General features: G+C 31.8%; 1 protein-coding gene across 3 annotated transcripts in view; it reads left to right on the top strand.

Moving 5' to 3' along the window:
* The window catches only part of LOC128985324 (apoptosis-stimulating of p53 protein 2-like), a 445,246-nt gene that overhangs the window by 116,158 nt on the left and 301,848 nt on the right, over nt 1-27,240 (top strand). For all 3 annotated transcript variants that reach the window (XM_054404718.1, XM_054404720.1, XM_054404717.1), the window contains exon 4: nt 6,149-6,290. In XM_054404718.1, coding sequence (XP_054260693.1) covers nt 6,149-6,290 — 142 coding nt within the window. The remainder of the gene's footprint in view (nt 1-6,148; nt 6,291-27,240) is intronic.

Raw genomic sequence — 27,240 nt, 5'->3', positions numbered from 1 at the left:
AGTTTTGGTAAAAAAAAAACTAAATAAATTAGCCGAATTTTTTATATAAATATACAGACTGACTAATCCACCTATTCATATTCATCTATTCAATCAAAAAGATAAGTAAATACATGAATCGTAAATGCAAAAATTAAAATGAATTGTACTTTTGTTTATAAACTGTAACAAGAGCGGCACGTGTAAAAGTTTAAGAGCTTGGTGATTATTCTATGGCTAACTAACATAATCCCAAATAGTATATTTTAAGCTGAACACAGTTACTATCGGTCCTTAAACCAAATCCACTTACTATTGGTCCCCGTTATAGTAATAACCATTGTCAAAATCAACGTGGTCAAAGTATAGTATTCTTCGACGCTTACTTTGTATTTGATTATTGAATTATATACTGTTAGTAAAATTCCCATCCTATTAAAATGTAAAACTTTTTAGCGAATTTCCCTATAGGGAAGTAGCTATTACCGGCACTGTAAGACCTGGAGCCGGGACCGATTTATTTTTTCATTTTTTTGTCCCTATAGGCCAAGGATTATATATATACGTCCGTGAACGCGATAACTTGAGTAATTTTTGTCTGATTTTGATGAAATTTGGTTTAAATGTTTAAGGTGAGATAAACTTGAATGAATTCGCGAACCAGCATGATCGGACCATGGGAATAGGGTTTTACGGGAAGTTTTATGGGGTAAATTTTTTTTCTTATTTTTTACCCTCAAACACAACATTTCACAATTTCTCACGAGACCATTTTAAAGAGCTTAAAACACAAATAATTTATTATCTTTAGGTGTTTTTTATGACTATTGGCTATGGAAAAAATTTAAAAAATTCCAAATTTAAAATTCCAATGTTATTTTTATGGAGAATATTGTAAAATGTTGTAGTTGCTTGTTTATGGAAATATTTTGATCAAACTTGTCAAATGTATTTATTTTATACTAGTCTACTGATATTCAATAAAAGAACACACACTTTATTAGTCTCCCTGTAGCAGCAAACTTAGGTACTCGTTAAACCTAATGTTATCTAAATGGATTTAATTTAAAACCAATTCAGGCAAATGGAAATTTGTTTAGTCTGCAGTCTTGCTGCGGCAGGAATTTTTGTTGTTTTTGGGAGAGTTTTGATTTCGACTTAATTTCTTCCCCTTGTTATGACAAGGAACTTGTCATAACAACTATTTAATTGACTTACACTATTCAATTAAATAATCAAATACAACGTTAACGTCGAAGAATACTATACTTTGACTCTGACCACGTTGATCTACCATAGTAGATATAACTCGTCATAATGTACCAGTTGCACACTTTTATTATTATGTTAAATTTGGAATAAATCTACCTCTTTCACAAATACACACACCTCAACGTTAATTATATTGCAATTATGAAATATGAGAGGATACCTTTCAATTATTTCAGCGAGTGTACTTAGCAATATTTTATTAAAAACTCTGAAGAAATCCAAAGTGTTGATGGGTTTAACACTAATTGTTACACTTCCTGGAATCTCAACCTCCCGTTTCCGAGGCGGAACCGTTAATTAATATCTTTCCTTGAAGTGTTTCACGTTACACAGGTAATTTATTGTAGGTATACGTTATTTCTGTTGTGCGTTAACTTATTGATGAACGGAATTAATTTTATCTTCGTAAAGTATTAGGTAGATATGTTCAAGCGCGTTAAATGTTTGTTTTTGTTTGGAATCTATTTGAGAATGCACTGTATAGTTTATTTCTGAAAGGATTTCCAAAGTCACTATTTTAATGTTAAATATAATTAACTCATATTCTAATGAGACCCCCACAAAATATTATTGTTTAGGTGAATAATCAATTCTCACAAAACATTTAATGATAAGTACTTCTTTCAAGGTCCATAAAGCATGTCTGGCTTAAAGCATTTCCAGAGTATAACCCACTTTTGTTTTAGCGTTATATTGGGTGCCACAATACTATCATGGGTCTTTAGAATGATAAATTACATTGCGATGATTTAATGATTACTATTTACACACCTATTTTACGTATGTCAAATTGCCTAAGAAGAAAATCTTTTAGACACAAACATTTAACATTTTCCACACATTTGGATACATATTAATGATCTTGAAATAAATAATAATCTCAACTACGCTAACAAACATAATTTAATAGTCCAGATTTATTGCTAAATACATTGAAAATATACATATTTCTATGCCTTATGCAGGTTTTATAAGGATTTATTAACAAAAAATTTTCATTTTAAAGTTAGTGGTACGATAAACGTTCATAATCTTTACCATTATATCATTTTATTTCGTAGTGCACTTTATTGTACTCTGATCTCTTAACCACAGACATATGACCAATTAATTTATTTAACTTAACTACAATATCTGGGAAGTCAAGAGGATATGGGGCTAGCCTTCAAATTTGAAAGTAACTGGTTCAATTCCAAACGATAGCTTTCAGAATCCATAGGTAAATTAATTAGGTTATCAGTTAAGGCTATCTAACAACAAGTTGACGATATAGTGACAATATTAGTGTAAATACACATTTGAACACGTATTGTACGCTAAACATTTTTTTAGAGTTAACCCAACCTGTTAAAAACCCCAATATCAAGCCAGGTATACCTCTCTGTACCCCATCGCCCTTATGAATATCGAGAGCTACATTCAGCAGGCAATCTAGACCCGGAGTGGGCCTTTAATAAGGGAGGCTCAGGCTGGTAACCAACGTAGCCAATACACGGCGCGGCGTCTCTCACAGGCTTATATTGCACAACGGTCGTAAATTTGTATTAATCGCGTCTCTAAGGTGTAACAGCTCAATGGCGAATTTCCTGATTGAATTTTGATTGGATTACATTCTCAAGTGAGGTGTTAATCGTAATATTCTACTGAAGTAATTTTAAAATGTTTCAGGGGTTGTATGTGAAATATCTTCAAGTGGTTAAACGTGTAATGTTTGTTATTACACTGATAGAAATATTTACACGTTTTTAAGAGTCTACATCGGTGGCAACCATATTGGATTTTAGTCCCATAAGAGCAATGTTAACTTTGTAACAGAATTTCTAAAAAAACCTGTTGTGATAAAATAACGATTGAGGTGTAAAGTTAAGGTTTAGTGGTCCTCTAGGGAGTAAGGATTTTAGTTTTGTCATTTTTCCTCCAATTAATAAGTCTTTTATAAGTTTAAAATCTTTTATAAGTTTTTTAAGTCTTTTATTAATAAGTTATTTATAACTTATTAATAAAAGACAAAAACAAACATTTGATACCATTTCCTCATTCCCTATTACTCTATAACCCTAATTATACATCTTCAAAACTATATCTCTATAATTAACACAGGCGTGCTGCTTCAAATTATGGTATGTTCTGTCAATGCTCTTATGGGACTAAAAACCAATATGGCTACCACTGATGAAGACTCTTAAGTTGGAAGGGAAAATAATTAAATTATGAATGAAAGTATGAGATATATGCAAGAGTTTGGCTGGTTTAAGTTTAGAACAAGAAACTTCTGTTCTTGTGTCCCCGGTTAAAATACTTTAAATCACAAATTTTATTTAGCTCACCAACAATGCATCCCCCAGTAGTTCGGAGCCCTCGTGGATAATTAAATGAAAATGTCTTGAAAATAACACTTGCTCCGACTAGTAAAATCCTTTCTCTAAAACTCTACTATTCATTTGATAAATTTAGAAATCGTAATTTGGAAATATATTTAGTGTAATCGAATAACCTTTTATAATACTTTACTATGTATGATGAAAAATTATGTAAACTTAATTTTAAAACGTCTGATATCGGTAAATGTGAATTAATTGTCATTCATGAATAACAAATAATAATGTAATCTAAATAAAAACAAATCTACCGATTCTCCAGTTGTTTTACAACAGGTAGGTTTTGATTAAGTAAATTTGACACCCGTTCAATTAACTTTTCATGTGATATTAAATCAAAACCCAATTTTTTTGTGTTGACGGCGTAACTGTTCGTTAACTCAATTTTACAGTATTTATTTTGGTCTTATAGGTCATAAAAACTTACATTTGTTAGGAACCTCTTTTATATAAATAGTTAATAAAAAATGTAGTTCTACTAGTATGCAGTTTTTCTACGATAGGTGTATTTAAGGTATCTACTAGAAAGTATTTTTAATTAATAAATGTCATCGTGTATGTATTTAGCATGGTCATTATGGCTCTTCTGTGTACCTTAGTGTATAAAATATCCATAAGTACATTTGAATTCATATTTGCCATTCTAAGTGATAATAATAAAATGTCCGTCACACCAAACCCAAACACTAAACATTTGCCCAAAATGAACATCATTATCTCACCAAATATATATCGGATAGGTACGCTAACATTTAGTTGTCTGTGCCTAGATTGCCTATCTCAGCGCCGTCACATTTTGAACTGCCAACTCTCTCTGTATTATTTTTTTGTCCAAGGCTTATAATTTTACAGCTTTGCTCTTTAATAAAAATTACAGATTAGCTCTCTTTTCAGGATAAAATATAAACTTACATCTACGTTGTGAATTTTTGTAATAACCATTTTCTATTTGTGTGTGTATACATTTTATTTTCTGTAAACAGCACTCTGTATTCGATAAATCCCCCTTTCCTGTAAGGTTATGCTTCAATTTAACAATTGACTCCTATTAAACTGTTGAACTCATCGCAATACAAAAAAGGTCTCCTTTCATAAGAAGCATATAATTTTTATTTTCTTGACAGGTAGACCTCCAACTTCATACATTTACGTCTTAGATCCTTAAAATATTCCCCCTAGCCGTTGTTTCGCTTGAAAAAGACTCTTCTCGAAGGAGATTATCTTTTGACTGTCAATACCATTCTCTTAAAGAAGAACAGCCTCCATTAATTCAAAAGTGTTTGTGAAATCGCAATTCAATTCTACTTCATTAGCATAATGGCTCACGCAGTAAAAACTTACGAGATTCTTATTTCCAGGGGGTGAGTAGAGATTTAGGAAGCATTATTCTCAATATTGATCAATCCTTAACGCCTTACGCTTGTCTTTTCTATTAGAAACCTTAACAAAAATATCACGGTACATTTTAACCTAATTTTCTTCCACAGTTTGGGTATATTTTGTTCATTTACGTTTCAAACAACGATAATAAAGATTAATGTGGCAATTTTTGTATTAAGATTGCAATGACAGTTTGTGTTCGTAATACACAAACACAAAGGATATTTTATACCACCATAATTAAGTTATAGTAACACAAAGATTAACTTTTTAATAGTATATAAAATGCCATTAAGGTTATGTTTCCTTTTTTTACAAGATTTTTTCTTACCTGATGTTAACTAACGTGCCAGTTCCACGGCTTCACGGCTATTTTTGGTGTAAAATCGACAATTGTAAAAGTGGGAGTGGGAATGATTCATTCGAGCCCTAGAGCGGCAAAAAGATATTTCGCGTACTCTTTACGGGTATGAAAAAGTAATAATTTATTTTAAAAAGTAATAAGTGGCAGGAAGTTGTTTTTGTTTGCACTTTATGATTGATGATGTACTGGGCTTAATTATTGAATTTGAATAGTGCAAGTGGACTTCTGAATATAATCTGTTGCATATTTTATGGGTTTCCTCTTGATTTTTAAATTAATAATTGTATCAATTATTTAAAAAAATCAAGAGCCACATAGGTTTAATTTTGTATGTGATACACTTTTCATTTGGTGATGGTGATGGATAAAAAATCAAAATTATATGAGTTTGGATGAATTAATTTAAGTTATTTGATGTTAATAGTAGGCATGGTCCTTTATTGCTACATCCCACAGTGTTGAACGGAAAATTAATCTTAAAGCACAGAATATCATAGTTCTGAATTCTTTCGGTACTATTGGACTAGTGCTATAGGAAGCGTTATTTTCGGTCCAAGGAAACTTTCTTATTTTGAAGCACCGAATGAATCAAATATAAGACATTCTGAGCTGCTTTATTTATGGAAATGTATCGAAGTTTTCAACATTTTCAATGTGTGCCTTAAGCATTCTCAAAAGTGGGATTCGGTACTGTGGGATTCTGTACTGTGGGATTCGGTACCATGGGATTCGGTGATATGAGACATTTCCCCTAATTATTCTGTTCATGTTCCAGCTGATAGTACGGGTGTACGTAGAGGACGCCGTGGCTGAGGTGCCTGTCACACCAGATACAACATGTCGTGACGTCATCGAGTGTGTACGCGACCCTGGTGACGAGCAGTGCAACCTGGTCGAAACCTGGGGACAGGGATGTGGTAAGCTCATTTCTGGCATACAGTAGTTGTAAAATTCATGTAGTAGTGATTTATTAACTTATTCCTAGTGTTAAGTGCTAAGTCATATTTCTAGTTATTAGAAATAGAGGGTAGAAATAATTACAGAGGATTTATTTACTCTGAATAGAATATAGGGTTAAATACTCTTGATGAGTCAAGCTGTGGTGTGACTAGGTGTGTGTCAATGAACGATCGGGGGTTAAATTTAGATTAATAGCAATGCGGAAAAGAGAGTGGGGATGATAACTTAGGCAACCCGTACGTAAGCACAAGAATAACCTAATAAATACACAAGAATAGCTCCCTCTTACACCTTCTTATGACAGAAAAAATTTTTATGAACACTTTGAAACCATGTCGCATTAAAATTTAATAATCTCATCAAAACTCAAACTTTACTGCTGAATCTTTGAAGATTTCCGAAACAAAATATTTACTGGATTTGGAACCCTATCGAAATCTCATCTTCATATTTTAGAAGATGTTGAACAGTATTTTCTTTAGGGATTAGACTAGGTTTCAACTTTATTTGTATTCTTCTTTTCTAGCATGTATCGTATTACTTCCATTTTCGATTTCCATGCTGATATAGCCAAACTACTTAGAACACTGGTTTTATTCAAAGAGTATATGAATGAGTTTCTCAATTATTGTCCTACTATACAAGTTTGGTTTTCTTCTAAAGTGTTTATACTGTCATGGTTTATGAGGACTTAAATATAGTGTAGTTTACAAAAAATCTACAATAAGAAGGAAATTAAGTGTCCGTTCAGTCTAGCGACATCAAATTGGTGGTAAAAAAGAAAGCAGTATTTTAAAGCAGCAAACTTTGTCTCTAAGGTGTTTTCAATTTTTAAAATAGTTACGTTTACAGCATCGAAAGTGCAAATCTACTTTATGTGTTTCTACAATGAAAGTAGTAACCCATTGAAACACCAACATATCCGATGAAATAACCTTCTTTAACCTACCTACAATACTCCCTGCACAATCTAACAACTACACAATCCTACAAAATAGTCATACCACCTTCATCGAATACCTGGGTTTAGTTATCACTGTAACACCGGTAAAAATATAATTTGTGTGAAATAAAACATAGTTAGTTCCTACTTGCAAAAACCTCGTTAAAATTCTGAAGTGTGCTAGTCTCTGACTATGGGACAGGAAGGACGGTTTCAATTCCCTGCAAAATAAAAAAAAACACAGAGGGTTATTAATTGTTTTCCTATAAAAGCTTCTGTGATACTTTCTCAAAATGCTCCTGCGTTAACAGTATTATATACATTACAAATTTAATTAACACATTTTACATATTGCACCAATCACATTGAAAGATATCTTTACTCGATCTGTTAGCGGTGTATCGGCTATCAGGTTTGGACGTGACCGGACTGCTGACAGTGGCGCTGCAGTGGCCAGTGGCGAGTAGTGGAACTTCGTTACTGTTAACGTAAACTTATTGTTCTTCGATACCAAGACTAATACCTCGGCTTGCCTTTATTGCTCTTATTTGTTGCCGCAGCTTTGCCCACTTAATTTTATCGCTATTTCATTCTCTGAAAGTTTTTAGTTGATATTGCTTTTTGTATATTTCTGTGTGGTTTTTTTTTAATATCATGGAAAATTATGTTATTTTTTTACTGAAAATAATAAATGTTTGATTCAATAAGAAATTTATAACATTTGGTATTGACAAATTTAAGATAAAATTTCTATATATTAAATAATTGCACAATTTGCTCTTGATTGATTATTCGATATTTGACTTACCCAATATGTATTCAAGCTCATTAAAGATTACGTATGGTCAGACACTGGAAAAGAAATAACACAGTTCATAATTAGTACATTATGTTATAACTTCAGAAATGGTTAAACATTATGAAAACTAGGCTTATGGTCACACTCAAATTTAAAAGAAAAATTAACAGACGGAGACGACGTCTAGACGTACCTGTCATCTTCATCTACTGTAGACTGACGATTTCTGCGTGGTCAAAGGTAGTGGGGGTTCTTATAGGTCACTGTAATCTATTGTACTATTGTAATAACTAATGTAAGACTTTGCTTCTGCCAAATCATGTTGCATATTGCAAATACTAACTAAAGATGTTTCTTCTGGATTTCCTTATAGGCTAATTTAAATCAAATAAATATTCCTTTTTCGTTTATAGCACATCACACCTCAAAACTGGTCATAATTGTCTAAAAAAAACAAACATTCTTTGTGAGTATCGTATTAATGATCGGCTACTTGATGATTATCTTCAGGAACCATTTATTTTAAAATATGTATTTCTTTTTGACATAACTTTGGTTTAAGGTATATAAAGCCAGCATTTTATGAATATTTCCGGTGTAAAAGGGAACTGAACAATTGGTTTTAGAAGTAGGACATTAACTGACTAGACAATTAAGTGTATTTATGTGTTAATTAAGATAATTTCATTCAGTTTTTTTTTTAGGAATTGAATAAAGTTTGGCGCCTTTAAAAAGTTGAATTAACGCCAGCTTAAGATAGGTATTTAATTTTGATTTTTCTGTCAAAGAAACGCGATTTCATAAATTACTTGTGTATGGATGCGTGTATGAATTTTCAAACGTAACTAGTTATACAGGATCAGGTGCTAGTGCAATTAGTTTATGACCACAGACGGGACTGTTTATGACGATTGTAGGTCATAAGCTCGTCCCATAAATCACTGTTTACAGTGGTCGGACGGTGAGGTGAGCTTATTTCCTTCACTGAAGACCGGAAATTAAGTGTTCTAACTTGGGGCGGCCGCCTTTTATTTGGTGGCGACGCTATTTGTGGCGCTGACTTTTTACGAACATCAATAAAGTATTTGTCTCTTTATGTTTACAAATTTACTTCTGATAATTAATAATGAGTCCTTGAAACATTTTTACGAAGAGATCTGGACACATTGTTTAAATATTGTAACGTTACTTGTATTTAGAAAACATGTAGAACACATAGAGTGTAACATTTATTGATGTCGGTGATCCCATCTTTTGAGCTGTTTTATATGTGTTTTTTCGTAATAGAACATCCCAAACAGGTCTTTGACCTAGGGATGAATTGTTTCATAGTTATAAATAAGTGTGTGAGTTAGTTAATCTAAGTTATTCTTAAGTACTCTGTGTAAAAGCTTGTAAAAAATATGAAACAATAAAGATTTTCCGATTTCTGATTTCTGATGTTAAAATACATGTTTTAAGTTTTTCTCGGAGGATTAAGAGCTCAGTTTTTCGTCATGAACTTTGTGTGTAAGTGAAGGTTCGATTACCAGCACATTCACAAAATTATACGGGTTTAAAAGCTTTATTTAAAGGTCTTTATGTTTTTTTTTTACATTTTTTCTTTTACTTGGACTTCTGCTCTTTTTGCGGGGGGGGGGGGGTACGAACTTCTGAACCACGCAGTTATCTTGTTAAATAAAATCGATCGATGAAGTCAGTTACTATTATAGTGTTCGACGGAATTAGATCCTCGGTATCCAAAACAGTCTCTTGCTGCAGCCTCTAGACTAGCTATGGGGAGCGAGCTGGCGTAAGTGATAATGCCACAACCCCTAGGTCTACCCTGAAGTAATGTGAAAAACAATCCCAGGCTCGTGCATAGCGTCTTAAGAGTTTTCCGTAGTGGAAGCCATGTTGGATTTCTTCCCCATAAGAACAATGTTAACTTTGGGTCCAAATATCTCATCAGCAAATTGTCATATAATTATGGATAAGGAGTTAAATTTAAGGAATTGCGGTCCTCTAGAGATTGACGTTTTTTATTTCACAATTTTTAATTTTTATAATGAATAATTGATTATTAATTAGCTTAAAATTCAGCTAATTATTGAAAGGAAATGAAAATGGATTTTCGAAATTCAAAAACCTCAGTCACGAGTCTATTATGTTAAAAATACAAATTATAAATTTCAAAGCTATATCTTAACAAATAACGCCGTTACGTGTCCACAAATGATGTAATGTTTAACATTGTTCTTATGGGGAAGAAATCCAACATGGCTTCCACTACGGAAGACTCTTAAGGACGAAAAAACCTCTAGACTAGCAGCACCTCATTGGCAAATTAATAACAATACATAGAAATAAGAAGCATGGTTAGTTCTTTTCGACATTGATTTTTACTCATGACCTAGGCAATAATCTCACCAGTTTGACAGTTGATGGAGATATAGTTGATGTTATTACATAAGCGGCTAGACAGCGATGTTTAAGCTCTAAGGGGTGAAGCTGGATGGGGTGGCCCTTGGGATTTTAACTCGACTTCACTCGTAAATAGTTGATGCGGTTTGGGATGTGTATGCACCAAAGCTGTAAGCACTGAGTAGGCTGTAACTGTTTGCACTCGTAAAAATATTTCCTCTTTATTTTATATAGCCTATTTGAGTAGTTTTGTAAAAAAATTATGTTATGTTGATAAAGTTAATGTTATTTGACAGACAATAAAAATCAAAACTTAATAGTCAGAGATGTAAAACGTTTTGTTGTTATTGTTCAGGCTAGTTTTAAAATATTATTTGTTGAAAACCCAAAGTACAACTTTATACTGTATTAAGGAGCACATTTAACTTATAAGTTTAGGTACCCTTTAACAGGACGACAATAATAATTTTTATCTAGTTCTAAAAATTTGAAAATGAAAGATTTTTACTGATTTGTAATACACAACAATAAATGCAAAAAATATAGCTTTGAATTCATCGCTGAAAAGAATTTTTAATCTTCTCCATTCCTAAAATGGATGATACGGTATTCCAAACAGCTGATGCGCCAAAAACCCAAAGTGTTTTTGCTTGGTATTGGTTTCTTCATAAATGTTTGATGAATTGGTTAGAATAAACTGTTATATATGATTTAGTTGTTTTAGCCAGACGATTATTTTGTTATCACATTTAAATGTAATTATATTTTACTCGTACTGTACAATGTTTGCTGATAAGTTAAAATATGGTTGTTCTGTAAACTAGTCTACCGTAATTTGTATACTTACTCGACTAAAAGATTTATTCCTAATGAAAATGTTTGAATACATCATTAAAGAATGTTTTCTAGTCTACGTTATTTTAATGTATTCAGCTACACTGTATACAAATGTGCTCTGGTTTTATAAGATGGTATAAAAGTGGGGTGGCTTAAGCGAGAAAGGACGAGCCATTTTATGAAGGTGATACAGTAAAATGGACATTACGGTAACTGCAGTGCGTTTCTCTTAATAAATTACCACTCTTCTTTTCTCTTTTACTCACATTATTTAAACATTTAACGAATTGAAGTACCTACTTGTAGTTAATATACTTAGAGTAAGTTCTGTTATTTATTACTTTATGCATTTTAGCAGAAACAATAAATATATATTGCATTAATCTGAAATACAGAACTTTTATGATCCTTTAATTTGATCCATACAAAAAAGTCTTTAAATATTTTGCTCAAAATTGCTCACGTGCAACAAATAAAACTGTAACTGTCATTATAATTTATTATTTTTGTTTTAATTTTAGAATCAGCGTCTAATGTATATACGCCTTTCCTTTCCTTTCCTTTTATGATATGCATGCCTTCGTTTAGCTTATAAACATATTAATAAACTGGTTTTGCAAAATTTAACTAATTTCTTTAGCCTTGTTGAGGGAGATGCGAGTTAAGTTAGATTTTTTTTAACATGTAGTTTGCCAATTGACCTTAACTAAGTGTTTTAATAATCATACTATTTCTATCCAACAAATAAATAATACACTCCTTATCGATGTTTTTTTTTTGTTAAACATCCTAAATTTAAAAGGAGTCATGCAAATACTTATGTTTTGCAAAATTATTTACTGATGTAGCTCTTTTTCAACAACACAGCTTTTATTCTCCTGATATTACATGTAGACTTAGAAATAATTACAGTATATCATCGCAATTCTGTGTAACAAAAAAATATATGTACACTCTTATGAATCCACATAAATGAACGCGAATAACTTTAAACGACAAGTTTCCAATTTATATCTTCCAGTTACCGGTATTTGTTAACACAACGTTATGTGTTATTAGATGCAATTGTGGTTTTTATATGAGTTGTGGTCAATGTTTATGTACGATAAATGTTTGGACTTAATTTTATATAACTGGTATATATACATATTTATATTTTCTGACACTACGGAGAATTCATCGTAATAACGTAGTAAAACATTTTATATCGCAATTTCAACACAATATATTTTTTAATCTTTTCGCAATTATTATTGGTTGTTATATTTTCATTTATAATTTTCTTGTTCAGCCCCTATACATTTTATTCATTATTTCCTCCATTACTTGTTCACGATTCTGCGTCTCAAGTCAGCGACGGTTGTCAGACTCGACAATGTGTTGACTCTGGCAGATTGTGTTTACCTTCTGCGAGTCTACCTTTACCTTTACCTTTGCTTGTCCCTGACAATTGTCAAGGCAAACGTATGTTTCCCAGCTTGACAAGTGGTGGAATGACTCTGTGTAAATGTGTTTAATTGTTCTACCTGTTTTGGAGTTCCCTTAATGATACCAAACTTTTAAATGACCCCGCCGCAGCAAAACTGCAGACTTATTTTCATTTAACTGGCTCAAAGTCAAAGTCAAATAATCATTTATTTTGCAAAAACAGAGATCTTTCATATTATGATCTCAGTACAAAAATATTAACAAAACTATTGATTTTTCTAAATTATATAATATTTTCTATAAAAGTTTTTTAAAGTAAGCGAAATTATCCATCACAAAGGAGAATAATCCTGTGAGTGGGATTTTTTGAAATGATGAGTAGTAGTTAGCTATGCTGTTACAGGGAATGTAATGAGGTTTTTTTATTGAAATATTGATGGCTTAGTAAAAAAAAACAAGTCAAATTGCATCGAAATGTATCCATAAACAAGCAAACTACAACAGTTTATTTATTCTCCATAAGAAAAACATGGACATTTTTATTAAAACACTATTTTTTTATTATCTTCACAACTGCTAGGCATGTTATAATGCTTCAATAAACGACATTATTTATATTTTAAGCTCTGCAAATTAATTTAGAAAGAGAGTTTAGAAAATTTTTCATTTTACATTATACTATTACAAATATTGTATACTGTTTTAACCTAAAAAAGCCAAGAAATTTAAGATTGTCATTACGGAGTAAATGTTGTAGTCAAAGAAACAACCAGAGCCAAGTTAAACTTGTCTGTGGTTGACAGGCGATGATTGTGTACTTACCTTACTGTTGTGGGACTGTTTAGTTTACCTATCCTGCTTCAACAACCTAACCTTGCTAACCTTGCTAGGATTTAAGATTATAATTTCAAAGTAAATGTTGTAGTCAAAGAAACAACGAGAGCCAAGTTAAACTTGTCTGTGGTTGACAGGCGATGATTGTGTACTTACCTTACTGTTGTGGGACTGTTTAGTTTACCTATCCTGCTTCAACAACCTAACCTTGCTAACCTTGCTAGGATTTAAGATTATAATTTCAAAGTAAATGTTGTAGTCAAAGAAACAACGAGAGCCAAGTTAAACTTGTCTGTGGTTGACAGGCGATGATTGTGTACTTACCTTACTGTTGTGGGACTGTTTAGTTTACCTATCCTGCTACAACAACCTAACCTTGCTAACCTTGCTAGGATTTAAGATTATAATTTCAAAGTAAATGTTGTAGTCAAAGAAACAACGAGAGCCAAGTTAAACTTGTCTGTGGTTGACAGGCGATGATTGTGTACTTACCTTACTGTTGTGGGACTGTTTAGTTTACCTATCCTGCTACAACAACCTAACCTTGCTAACCTTGCTAGGATTTAAGATTATAATTTCAAAGTAAATGTTGTAGTCAAAGAAACAACGAGAGCCAAGTTAAACTTGTCTGTGGTTGACAGGCGATGATTGTGTACTTACCTTACTGTTGTGGGACTGTTTAGTTTACCTATCCTGCTACAACAACCTAACCTTGCTAACCTTGCTAGGATTTAAGATTATAATTTCAAAGTAAATGTTGTAGTCAAAGAAACAACGAGAGCCAAGTTAAACTTGTCTGTGGTTGACAGGCGATGATTGTGTACTTACCTTACTGTTGTGGGACTGTTTAGTTTACCTATCCTGCTACAACAACCTAACCTTGCTAACCTTGCTAGGATTTAAGATTATAATTTCAAAGTAAATGTTGTAGTCAAAGAAACAACGAGAGCCAAGTTAAACTTGTCTGTGGTTGACAGGCGATGATTGTGTACTTACCTTACTGTTGTGGGACTGTTTAGTTTACCTATACTGCTTCAACAACCTAACCTTGCTAGGTTTTTATGTGATGATATTCAAAATATAAAAATGCGAAATTTAATAAATTAGGTAATATGTTAAATATGGATGTTTGGAATAGCTTCGTGGAGGTAGAATATTGTAAAAAAATGTTAAACATTCGTAATTAGTTGGTTACCGTATTTTCTTCTAAACAGGATAGATAAGTAGGTTAACTCAATGTAATATCTACGTAAATGACCTTTTGGTTTTAGCGAATTTCCATATAGGGAAGTAGCTATTACCGTAGGTGGCACGGTAAGACCTAGACCCGGGACCGATTTACTTTTTCATTTTGATGTCCCCAGAGGCCAAAAACACCATTCGTTCAAATTTTTATATATGTATATATATATATATATAGACATATATATATATATATATATATATATATATATACGTCCGTGAACGCGATAACTTGAGTAATTTTTGTCCGATTTTGATGAAATTTGGTTTAAAGGTGTAAAGCGGGATAAACTTGAATGAGTTCGCGAACCAGCACGATCGGGCCATGGGAACGGGGCTTTACGGGGGGTTTTATGGGGTAAAAATTGGTTTTTCTCACTTTTGACCCTCAAAACACAATATTTCCCGATTTCTCTTTAAACATTTTTAAAGAGCTTAAAAAAACAAATAATTTAGTATATAAAAGAGTAGTGGCGAACTAGCAAAGAGACATCACTTTAGGCACGTTTTCCCCATAAGAATAACATGGGGATCATTTTTTGGCCACCAAAACCAAAAATCCTGATCTTTGCCTAAATATCCCTATATAATTGTCAAACCTTATTCCTTACTTATTCCCCATAAATATATTTGATATTAAGCTAAAAAGCTATTTCTTATATTTATTGACCCTTACAAGTGTAAATTTAGAGTAGAGGCAATAGAAGAATATGACGTCACTTGGGGCGTTTTTCCCCATAAGAATAACATGGGGATCATTTTTTAGCCACTTTTTTCAAAAATCCTGATCTTTGCCTGTACACCCCTATATAAATGTTCAATGCCATTGTACAACTTCATTACTATTTTAAATCCACATCTATTCACATGTATATTCTCAAAATCGAGCGAGGTTTGTATGCGAACTCGGGCGTGCTCCCGGCTCACGGCGTGGGCATGCTCCCGACTTATGGTCAGGCTTCTCGCTCCTGACCCATGGTCGGTCTTCTCGTCTCTAGTGGCAGCTCTTGATTAAGTCCTGGGTGGGTGACCTCCTGTTGAAGTAATTTCTAGTTAAATTGTTTAACAATTTTTAATTTCTAGTAAAAATATTTTTGAAATTTTAAAAAAATTTGAAATTTTCGAAAAGTCTATAAATAGAAGTGACATTCGGGTGATATTTCATTCTGGACCATGAGGCCCACCTGTCAACACTGCTCCGTGTCGCTCTCCACCAAAAGTAACCTGATTCGCCACTACAATTTGATACATCAAATCAAGGTAAAACTGTGTAAAGTTTGTAATTTAATCTGTGATAGTAACATAGCTCTAAAATCTCATATATTACAAAATCACAAGACTTGTAATTTCTGTAAAACGAATGTTGTTGGACATTTTAAAAGACACGCCAATTCTTGCATAAAATGTCCATACACAATGATTAAATTTGTTGGTGAATCGATTAGAACTGAACTTAAAAATACTCTTCAGTCTTGTCCTCTGCCAATAAAATGGACTTTAGTAAGGAGAATTAAATTTATAAAATATTCAATGGATCAAAATGGACAATTAGTTAATGAAAAAGAATGTATTGCAAATTTTAGAAGCCTTACTACCTTAACTATTGAGAAGAGAGATTTAAAGCCTCAAATTGAAAATGCATTTTTAAAGATTGATGCATCCATACACAAATATCAAGCCCAAGGCAGTGGATGGATTTATGACCATACTAAATATTGGCAGTTACATGTTTACAAGTATAAGCCCCTAACTCCAAAGTCATACATTCCCACACCAAAAACTATTCAATCGAAACATGCAGTGTTAAATATAAAAAATGCTGATAATAAATGCTTCCTTTGGTCGATATTAGCAGCTTTATATCCAAGGAACTCTAATGAAAATGCTAATAGAGTCTCCAGCTATGTACCCTACATAGGTCAGCTGAATATGACAAACATTAAGTATCCTGTGAAAATATCTGATATGGATAAATTTGAAACACAAAATAATATAAGTGTAAATGTATTTGGAGTTGAAGACCAGAAATGTGTATATCCATTAAGAACAACCAAACTGAATAGTAATACTCACATCGATTTATTATTATTACAAGAAGGTCGTAAATCACATTATTGTTTAATTCGTGATTTTGGTAAGTTAATGCTGCGGTCTACAAAATATGACCATAAGAAGCATTTTTGCAAGTTGTGTTTGCAACATTTTTACACTAATGATATATTAGAACGTCACACAACGTATTGTAAAAACTTTGATGCCCAACGAGTGGAAATGTCTAAACAAGATACATTACAATTTAAAAATTATAAATATAAACTTAAAGCCCCATTTGTTATTTATGCAGATTTTGAGTGCTTTATAAACTCTAATATACATACTCCATCGGGATTTGCATTTGTCGTAGTAAAAGATTCAAAAATTATTTCTGAAGAGTTGTACAGTGGTACAAATGTTATGGATGTGTTTTTTGAAAGACTATTTCAGACTTACAATTATATTAAAAATCAAATGGCAATATATATTCCTCTTCAAATGACTCCAGAGCAAGAGGCGTCTTTCCAAAACTCGACACATTGTTATATTTGTGAAAAGCCCCTATATTTTGATAGGGTGAGAGATCATTGCCATTCATCTGGCCAATACCGTGGAGCTGCCCACAATGATTGCAATTTAAACTATAAAGTAACAAAGAAAATCCCAGTATTCTTCCATAACTTGAAAAATTATGACGGTCATTTAATAATGCAACACTTGGGAAATTTTAATCGTAAATTAAATTGCATAGCTAAAGATATGGAAAAATATATATCATTCTCTGTTGATGATTTAGTATTTTTAGATTCATACAACTTTCTGTCCCTTCCATTATACAAATTAGCTTCCAATTTAAATACATTTAGATTCATAGACGATCCACTACTACAACGTAAAGGCGTATTTCCCTATGAATATATGACGGGACCAGATAAGTTTGCAGAGTATCTCCCTCCTATAGAAGCATTTTACAGTACTCTAACTAAAGAACATATCTCTCCCATTGAATATGAACATGCTAAAAATGTCTGGACCCATTTTAATATAAATAATTTACAAGAATATCATGATTTATATCTTAAAACAGATGTATTGCTACTGGCTGATGTGTTTGAGACATTTAGAGACCTGTGTTTAAAAGATTACAAACTTGACCCCGTACATATGTATTCACTTCCTGGATTAACATGGGAGGCCTGTCTTAGAATGACTGGTATAAAATTACAATTATTTCAAGATATTGACATGCATTTGTTCATAGAAAGTGCGATTAGAGGAGGAGTCAGTATGATTTCTACACGTTACGCTAAAGCCAATAATAGATATATGGGCGAACACTATGATCCCAATCAAGAGAGTGTGTATTTAATATATTTAGATTGTAACTCGCTATACTCCACAGCAATGTGTGAGCCACTACCTGTGGATGGATTTCGTTGGACTAATGAGATAGACTACAAATATAATCAAAATGATGAGTTTGGATACATTTTAGAAGTTGATTTAAAATATGATAAAAGCTTACATGATTTACATAATGACTATCCATTAGCACCAGAGAAAATGAATGGCAAATTAATACCTAATTTACATGACAAAACTAAATATATTTTACATTACAAAGCATTACAAAAATATGAGGAATTGGGTTTGATTGTTACAAAATACCACAGAATTTTAAAATTTAGACAATCAAAATGGCTTGCACCCTATATTAATTTTAATATTGAAAAAAGAAAATGGGCTAAAAATGATTTCGAAAAAGACTTTTACAAATTGTTAAATAATAGTCTCTTTGGTCGGACAATTATGAATCAACGAAAGTTTCGTGATATATATCTCAAGGATGAGTCACTATTAACAAAATATGTCACTAATCCAAGGTTTGATTGTAGCAAAAAGTTTGATAACAATTTACATGCTATACATTTAAATAAATTAGTTGTAAAGTTTAATAAACCAATATATTTGGGAATGACCATTTTGGATATTAGTAAAGTAATAATGTATGATTTCCACTATAACTATATGTCAAAATTTAAGAATAAAAGATTTCTAATGACAGATACAGATTCTTTAATGTATGCTATAGTTACAGAGGACTTTTACAAGGAAATAGAATGTGACTTACACTATTTTGACACCTCTGGATATAGTAAAGACCATTTCTTATACTCTGATAAAAATAAAAAAGTCACTGGAAAGTTTAAAGATGAATTAGGTGGTCATATTATGTATGAATATTGTGGTTTAAGACCAAAGTTATATTCTTACATTCCTCTAAAATGGTTATATGAAGAAGACAAGCAAGCTTTAGAGGTGAAGAAAGCTAAAGGAGCTGATGGTGCCACTGTTAAACATCTCCTCAGACATCAACATTATTTGAACTGTCTTGCAACTGGGCAAGATTACTATGAGAATGTGACAAGAATTAAATCTACAAATCATCATCTTCAAACCTTGACCATGAACAAGAAAGTACTATCCTTTGACGATGACAAGAGGTTTATTCTTGAAGATGGCATTAATACTCTTGCGCTTGGTCATTATAAAATTGATCAAACATGAATTGTATGTGTAGATATATAATAAATACAAATGTTAAAAAACTCCAGTCTTTTATTTATTTACCCTTACCATCCTCTTGATAGAATTGGTCAAACATAAATCTATATTTACCATTATTCTTTGACCTTTCTTTGTCTATTACGAAAAAGCCATATTTAGTTTTATCCCAACATTGGTGGCAGAGATTTCTAAATTGGTTAAATGAAAAGTCATTACTAACATGATTGTTATATACATGTTTTAAATTTAAATCATCTTGTTTGAATAATATTAGGAAATTTACATTATCACGTAAATGTTTGTGTACTTTGCTGTAAGATTGACACAAGTAAAAACAGTTAATATTTTTATGTCGACCCATTGAGAAAAATTGTGTAATATTTTGACTATTTATGTCATCAAATACAACAACTGACTGTGATTTTACATCATTTGGTGTGATTTCACAGTCAGTAAACGTGTGTAATTTCACTTCATCACACAAACTAAATATTTCAATTATTTTTTTATATTTTTCTTGTTCTAATGATTTAGATATTAAATATAAGTTTGTAAATTTTAATCCTTCCTTTCTTACAATTAAGTTATAAATTACAACCGTCTTCCCACTTCCACTTGGACCGCAAATAACACATCGAATATTGGTAGGAAATAGACCCAACTTCTTTGGTATATTTTCCTTAGTATGTACTATTTTAAATTTATGTTTTTGTTGAATAAAAGACATTTTTTATATAATAAAAATGGTAAAAAATGATAATAAGAAAACATGTAAAAAGGGCAAAGGTTTATTCCTAAAGCCTTACAGAGGTCGAGGGTTATTGAATACTCTTATAAATAACCTTCCATTTCCACTTCACATACCATCATATCGGTACTGTGGACCTGGAACGAATATACGTGAGAATCTAGCTAAAAATGTACCTCCAAAAAATAAACTAGACTCTTATTGTAAAGAGCATGACATATTCTACATGAATAATCCTGATACCGCTGCTCGGAACAAAGCAGACATGAGATTAGCAGACTTAGCTTGGACTAGAGTAACGGCCAATGATGCAAATCTTGCTGAAAGAGCAGCTGCTTATGCCGTGACAAATTTGATGAAGGCAAAAGCAAAAATGGGAATGGGATTAAAATTTAATAAAAAAGATGGACAACTACCAGCTGTTAGAGGCCGCAAAAGACGTGCCTCACTTCAGGGGGGTGTACCTAAAAAACGAGCTAAAAAATCTAACACCAAGAGTAAAAGAGTGTGGAATAGTTAATTTAGACAGTTCATCTGGCACACATTGGACAGCTTATCGTAAAAATAAGGATATTGTAATTTATTTTGATCCATTTGGAATCCAACCTCCAAAAGAAGTAATTAAATATTTTGAGGGATATAAAATATTCTATACAACCGATCAAATACAAGATTTAAATAGTTCTATTTGTGGAATTTTATGTTTATCATTCATAAAAAATATTTCTTTATAAAAATGGATTCATTTACCATAACATTTTCGGGTACAGAGCCAGAGCTAAAGTCAGTATTCTTTCCTCCCATAGAATTAAATGATGATTATGTAATTGGATTGGTAGATTTTCAAAGTTATAATTCTATATTTAATGTTAAAAAACCACTAAATACTTTAACATATTACAAAGTAGAGAAAATGACATTACCAAAAGGAGAGATCTCTGTCGATGATTTAAACCAGTTATTAAATGGTAAACTTAAAGTTATAATAGATAAAAATGGAGAAGCATTAATTAATACTAAATCTAAACTTTTATTCAAAGGGCTTATTCCAAAATTAAATCAACTTAAAGGCAACAAATTAACCATTAGAGAAGGTGATGATGTTTTCTATTATGACCACAATGCTCCAGTTACAATAGAAATTTCTGAAGGAACATATGAGGTGGTTGAGCTAGCAAAGGAAATTCAAAAGCAAATCCCAGACTTTTTCCTTACAGCTAATAATAAAACTATGAAAGCGACATTACTTTCTAACCACGTGTTTGATTTTACAAAACCATGTTTAGGGTCTGTTTTATTGGGATTTAAAGGTGTTTCTACTCCTGGTGTTCAGTTTGAATCTACAAATAAAATAAACATTAATAATGTAAATGTGATTAGAGTAAAATGTAATATTGCAAACGGGTCCTATTTAAACGGAAACAAATCACACACCATACATAGCTTTTATCCAGAAGCTCCTCCTGGCTACAAAATTATCGAAGTTCCAAGAAATATTATATATTTTCCTGTAAATAAGAGAAGTTTAGATGTTGTCAGTATTACATTTGCCGATCAGCACGACAAGGCAATTGACTTTAACGGAGAAGAAACTACAATTACTTGTCATATAAAAAAGATATGAGAATTTATAAGAATTTATCTATAAGTGTACAAAATGCTAGGTTCCTAAAGTCAATAGGACTAAAGTTAAAAATTTCTATTAATAAAAATGGAAGATTTTCTAGATGTTACAGGGAAATCCCAATTCGACGATAGTGTGGTTAAAATTACAAATCACTCCTATGTTCCCCACAACACTTTGGCAATAAATAATTCTGATGAAATTCGAATATGTATTAATAATCAAGATTTGCTAACTCTCCCATGTAGGAGTTATCTGTATATTAAGGGAGAAATTGAAAATCATGATAAAGGTCATTTTATAAATAACGCATTTGCGTTCTTATTTGATGAAATTAGATACGAAGTTGCAGGTAAAGAAATAGACATTGTAAGAAACCCAGGAATTTCTAGTCTTATGAAAATATTGAGCTCTTACAATAAAACTACTAAATTGTCAAATGTGGCATTTGATTCTGACACAAATTTAAAAGATTTCCATAAAGGTGGTAAGTTTAGTACATGTTTGCCATTAGAGCTGTTAATGGGTGTATTTGAGGATTTTAATAAGGTATTAGTAAATGTCAAACAAGAATTGGTGTTGAAAAGATCCAAAAATGATTTGAATTGTATATTAACAACTGCTAGTGCTCCAGCCAGTGGCACTGCTGATATGATTCCCAAAATTACACTTAACTCAATTCAATGGGTGATGCCACATGTGACACCATCAGATGGGGAGAAGTTACAATTACAAAAGATGTTATTGCAAAATAAAAATTTGCAAATTGCATTTAGAAGTTTAGAGTTGCATGAACTTCCATCATATCCCAATACTACAAGACATACATGGTCAGTAAAGACATCTTCAAGTTTGGAGAAGCCTAGGTATATTATATTTGGTTTTCAAACAGCAAGGGATAATAGTGCACGAAAAAGAACTGATGAATTTGATCACTGTAAGTTAAAAAATCTCAAAGTATTTCTAAACTCTGAATATTATCCTTATAGTGATTTAAATCTCGATTTTGAAAATGGAGATGTCTCTAAAGCTTATGAGATGTTTATGAGGTTTAGAGAGACTTACTACAATACTATCCCAGATCCTATGATTAGTAGGGCTGAGTTTATGAAGAAATATCCACTAATTGTAATAGATTGTTCTAGACAGAACGAAACAGTGAAGGAAGGAATTGTTGATATTAAATTAGAGATTGAAACTGCAGAAAATGTACCAGCAAATACATCTGCATATTGTTTGATAATACATGATAAAGTGTTTGAGTACAATCCTTTGTCAAATGAGATAAATAAAATTTAAATAAAAGATGAAAAACATTCAACAAGAATTGGTTGACTCTGCAAATCAAATACGAGAGAAATATAGAGCTTTAAAACGTGGCAAATTTCTAGAGGCTGAAGAGAGGTTCCAAACATTCCAACCTTTAATAGAGCCATTACAAGAATTAAAAAAAATCGCCAAAACAGAGAGGCCTCGAATGGAGATACTCCCAATGACTCCATCTAGAATATCAATGATACCAAGATTACAACCATTACAGCAATCCACTCCACAGAAATTAGATTTTGGTCTTTTAGCATCAGACTATTTAGGAAATTACCTCAGTAAAAGTAGTATGACAGACACTACATATGGTATTAGACGAGAAGCAAATAAATTTTTTATTGGAAATAAGGAAGTTGATATTGCCAATGATGATGTTACAGTTGCAAATAAAACTTACAAGGGGACAAAAGGCTTGTGGCAGTTGTTAACTTTAAAAGAACCTGAGGATTATACTCCGGCTGATTTGCAAAATTATAAAGAAATTTTGGAAGCTACAAATGGGCATTTAAAGAGTTACAAAGATGGTGCACCAATTTCAAGTAATAGACATACTAAATATCTTAATATAATTAAACCTCTATTTAAATCTGTTGGTGAAGGTTTGAGACAAGTGACTGGTAATAAAATAGACTATATTTATTGGGATGATCCTAATGAGCTTGTAGATAGGTTAAGACTTCTTTGGCTAAGTCGCCAAGCCGGTAACTCAGGAGTGGATAATGAAATAGATTCCATTATTGAGGAATTGAGAGAAAGTGGTATTATTTATTAAATAAAAATATGTTTATAGATAAATTTTATCGTTTATATAATCCATATAATAAACCTGCAGAACCCAGGGCTAGTCATGAACCTACTTTAAATTTACAAGACGATAGTTGGAATGGTTTAAACCGTAAAATTGGTAATGTTAAAGATGGGGAGATTGTAGATGATGTATCAACTTTGGGACAGACATTAACTAGAAAAGGTGATGTCTTTTTACAAGGTAAAACTAAATATGAGTTTTTAGAATCTAAGAATAAAAATTGGAATGCTAAAAAACAGAAAATTACTAATGTGAAAAAAGGTGAAAGTTTAGATGATGTGCCCACTTTACAACAGACTTTAATACGTAAAGACGGTGGTACATTTGTACAAGACAATAATAATTATGAATTTTTAGAATCAGAGAATGGTGTTTGGAATGCTAAGAAACGGAAAATTACTAATGTGGAAAAGGGTGAAAGTTTAAATGATGTGCCCACTTTACAACAGACTTTAATACGAAAAGAAGATGGTAAATTTGTACAAGATGATAATAATTATGAATTTTTAGAATCTGAGAATGGTGTTTGGAATGCTAAGAAACAGAAACTTAGCAATTTGATGGAAGGTACAGATAGTAAAGATGCTGTGAATGTTTCACAAGTTCCAAAAATGGAAGCAGGCTATTGGGATTTTAATAATAAAAGGTTAGTACGTGTAAAACCCGCCGTTGATGACACTGACTGTGTTACAAAAGAACAGACTATAACTTTTGATAAAAAAGAAAAATGTTGGGATGCCAAAAAACAATTTATAAGGAATCTGCCAAAGGGGGAATATTTAGATGATATTTGTTTAATGTCACAAGCTATGTATTATGATGGATCAAAATTTGTATATGCAGGAAGAAAATTTAATTTGATGGAATACAATCCTGATTTATTAGTTGCCGACCCTACATCTTTGAGTGGATTTAAGTATATAGATAATAGACCTTATATACCAGAAAACTATGTATTTAAAAGAATGGAAGATAATCTATTGATTGGGGCTAATGGTAATATATTTACAGTACAAGGAAAGAGTGATGTTATAAAAAATGAATGAAATTGCATACGAACTTCATAAGCCTGCAAGAAAGAATTTCATTAGAAGATCTTTTAAAGTATTAGGTATAAACGAAACCTTACAAATAGATTTAATTGATATGCAAAACTATGCTAGAGAAAATTCTGGCAATAAATATATTTTAACTTTAATAGATACATTTTCTAAAAAAGCTTATGCTGCTCCGCTAAAGAATAAGACAGGGTTGGTGGTTACAGAAGCCATTAAAACCATTCTACCAAAGGGGGTTAAAAACATTCAATCTGACAATGGAAAAGAATTTTTTAATCAATATTTTAGCAAACTAATGAAAAACTTAAATATTAATCACTATCACACATTTTCTACAACTAAGGCTGCAATTGTGGAGAGGTTTCAGAGAACTTTAAAGAATTGGTTATATAGGGAATTTAGTGCTCAGGGGAGTTATAAATGGTTGGATTTACTTCCAAAGTTAATTCGAAAATATAATAATAAGGTGCATAGATCTATAGGAATGAAGCCTAACCAAGTGAATATTAAGAATAGTAAATATGTGCATGAGAGGTTGACTTCTAAAGTAGTGCAAGTTAAGAAGCCAAGATATAAGGTGGGTGATAGCGTGAGAATTTCCAAGTATAAACATGTTTTTAGTAAAGGTTATACCCCAAATTGGACAGGTGAGCTATTTACAATAGCAGAAGTTAAGAATACTGTACCGATGGTAGTTAGTTTTTATTTGAAATAACAAAACAATATTATTTAATCATTGGCTAGAAAGATTAAGAAAGAGTGACCAGCAGTTTAGAAGTTTTAGTTTTGTAGGGTTGGTAGTGGTTAGTGATAACTAGGTTCAACTTTGTCAGTTTTAAGTTCACTGGAAATATGGTCATCTAAGTTGTGGTTGCTGTAGAAAATTGTAAGTAGTTTTAATATTGTTTAGTAATAAGATTTTAGCTGATTTATTGTATATAGCTTTGTAGAAATCACTTTTGGAAAAAGATGAAAAGGAATGAATAGTTTTCAAATCAATTTTAATGCATTTCACAAGAAAAGAAAACAAGTAAAGTTTATACAGACCTGTTGAGTTTTGTTCTAGGAGAAGCACATTTTCACAAGAAGTTGTAAAGATCTTAAATCTACTTTTAATTATTAGAATTTGTAGAGAATAGTTTTTATTGGGTTTGTGTGATGTTTTCAGACAGATATCAACCACTTCTTGGTACTACCACTTCTTGTTCACCTTCTTATGATTGGTCCAGTAGCTTTTTGCACCACTTCTAGTTTGCATGGTATCTGCTAGTGCCTGTTCTGACCATTAAACCAGTGTCTCTGTTTAAAGTAAGATCTTTCCACTATTTTATTATTTAGTATAATTTTTTGGAAGTAACAATTGGATATTTAATTTCATTTGGAAAGTGTATTTTGAGAAATTTGACATCCGTAAAATAAATGCATCTTTGGCCTACTTTGTCTTTTAATTTATCTCACTTCTACTACCAGCTTAAATTAGATTCATCCTAAATTAAAGTATACTACCTAATTGGCTACAAGGTAGGGGTATACAAGTGCGCCACTCTGCTTGTATACCCCTACCTTGTAGCCAATTAGGTAGTATACTTTAATTTAGGATGAATCTAATTTAAGCTGGTAGTAGAAGTGAGATAAATTAAAAGACAAAGTAGGCCAAAGATGCATTTATTTTACGGATGTCAAATTTCTCAAAATACACTTTCCAAATGAAATTAAATATCCAATTGTTACTTCCAAAAAATTATACTAAATAATAAAATAGTGGAAAGATCTTACTTTAAACAGAGACACTGGTTTAATGGTCAGAACAGGCACTAGCAGATACCATGCAAACTAGAAGTGGTGCAAAAAGCTACTGGACCAATCATAAGAAGGTGAACAAGAAGTGGTAGTACCAAGAAGTGGTTGATATCTGTCTGAAAACATCACACAAACCCAATAAAAACTATTCTCTACAAATTCTAATAATTAAAAGTAGATTTAAGATCTTTACAACTTCTTGTGAAAATGTGCTTCTCCTAGAACAAAACTCAACAGGTCTGTATAAACTTTACTTGTTTTCTTTTCTTGTGAAATGCATTAAAATTGATTTGAAAACTATTCATTCCTTTTCATCTTTTTCCAAAAGTGATTTCTACAAAGCTATATACAATAAATCAGCTAAAATCTTATTACTAAACAATATTAAAACTACTTACAATTTTCTACAGCAACCACAACTTAGATGACCATATTTCCAGTGAACTTAAAACTGA

The sequence above is a fragment of the Macrosteles quadrilineatus genome, unplaced genomic scaffold (genome assembly GCF_028750875.1).
Source record: "Macrosteles quadrilineatus isolate MER2022 unplaced genomic scaffold, UCM_ALF_1.0 Scaffold_2__2_contigs__length_208266976, whole genome shotgun sequence".
Classification (NCBI taxonomy): Eukaryota; Metazoa; Arthropoda; class Insecta; order Hemiptera; family Cicadellidae; genus Macrosteles; species Macrosteles quadrilineatus.
The sequence above is the reverse complement of the archived record's forward strand: the minus strand, read 5'-3'. Positions and strand labels throughout refer to the sequence as shown.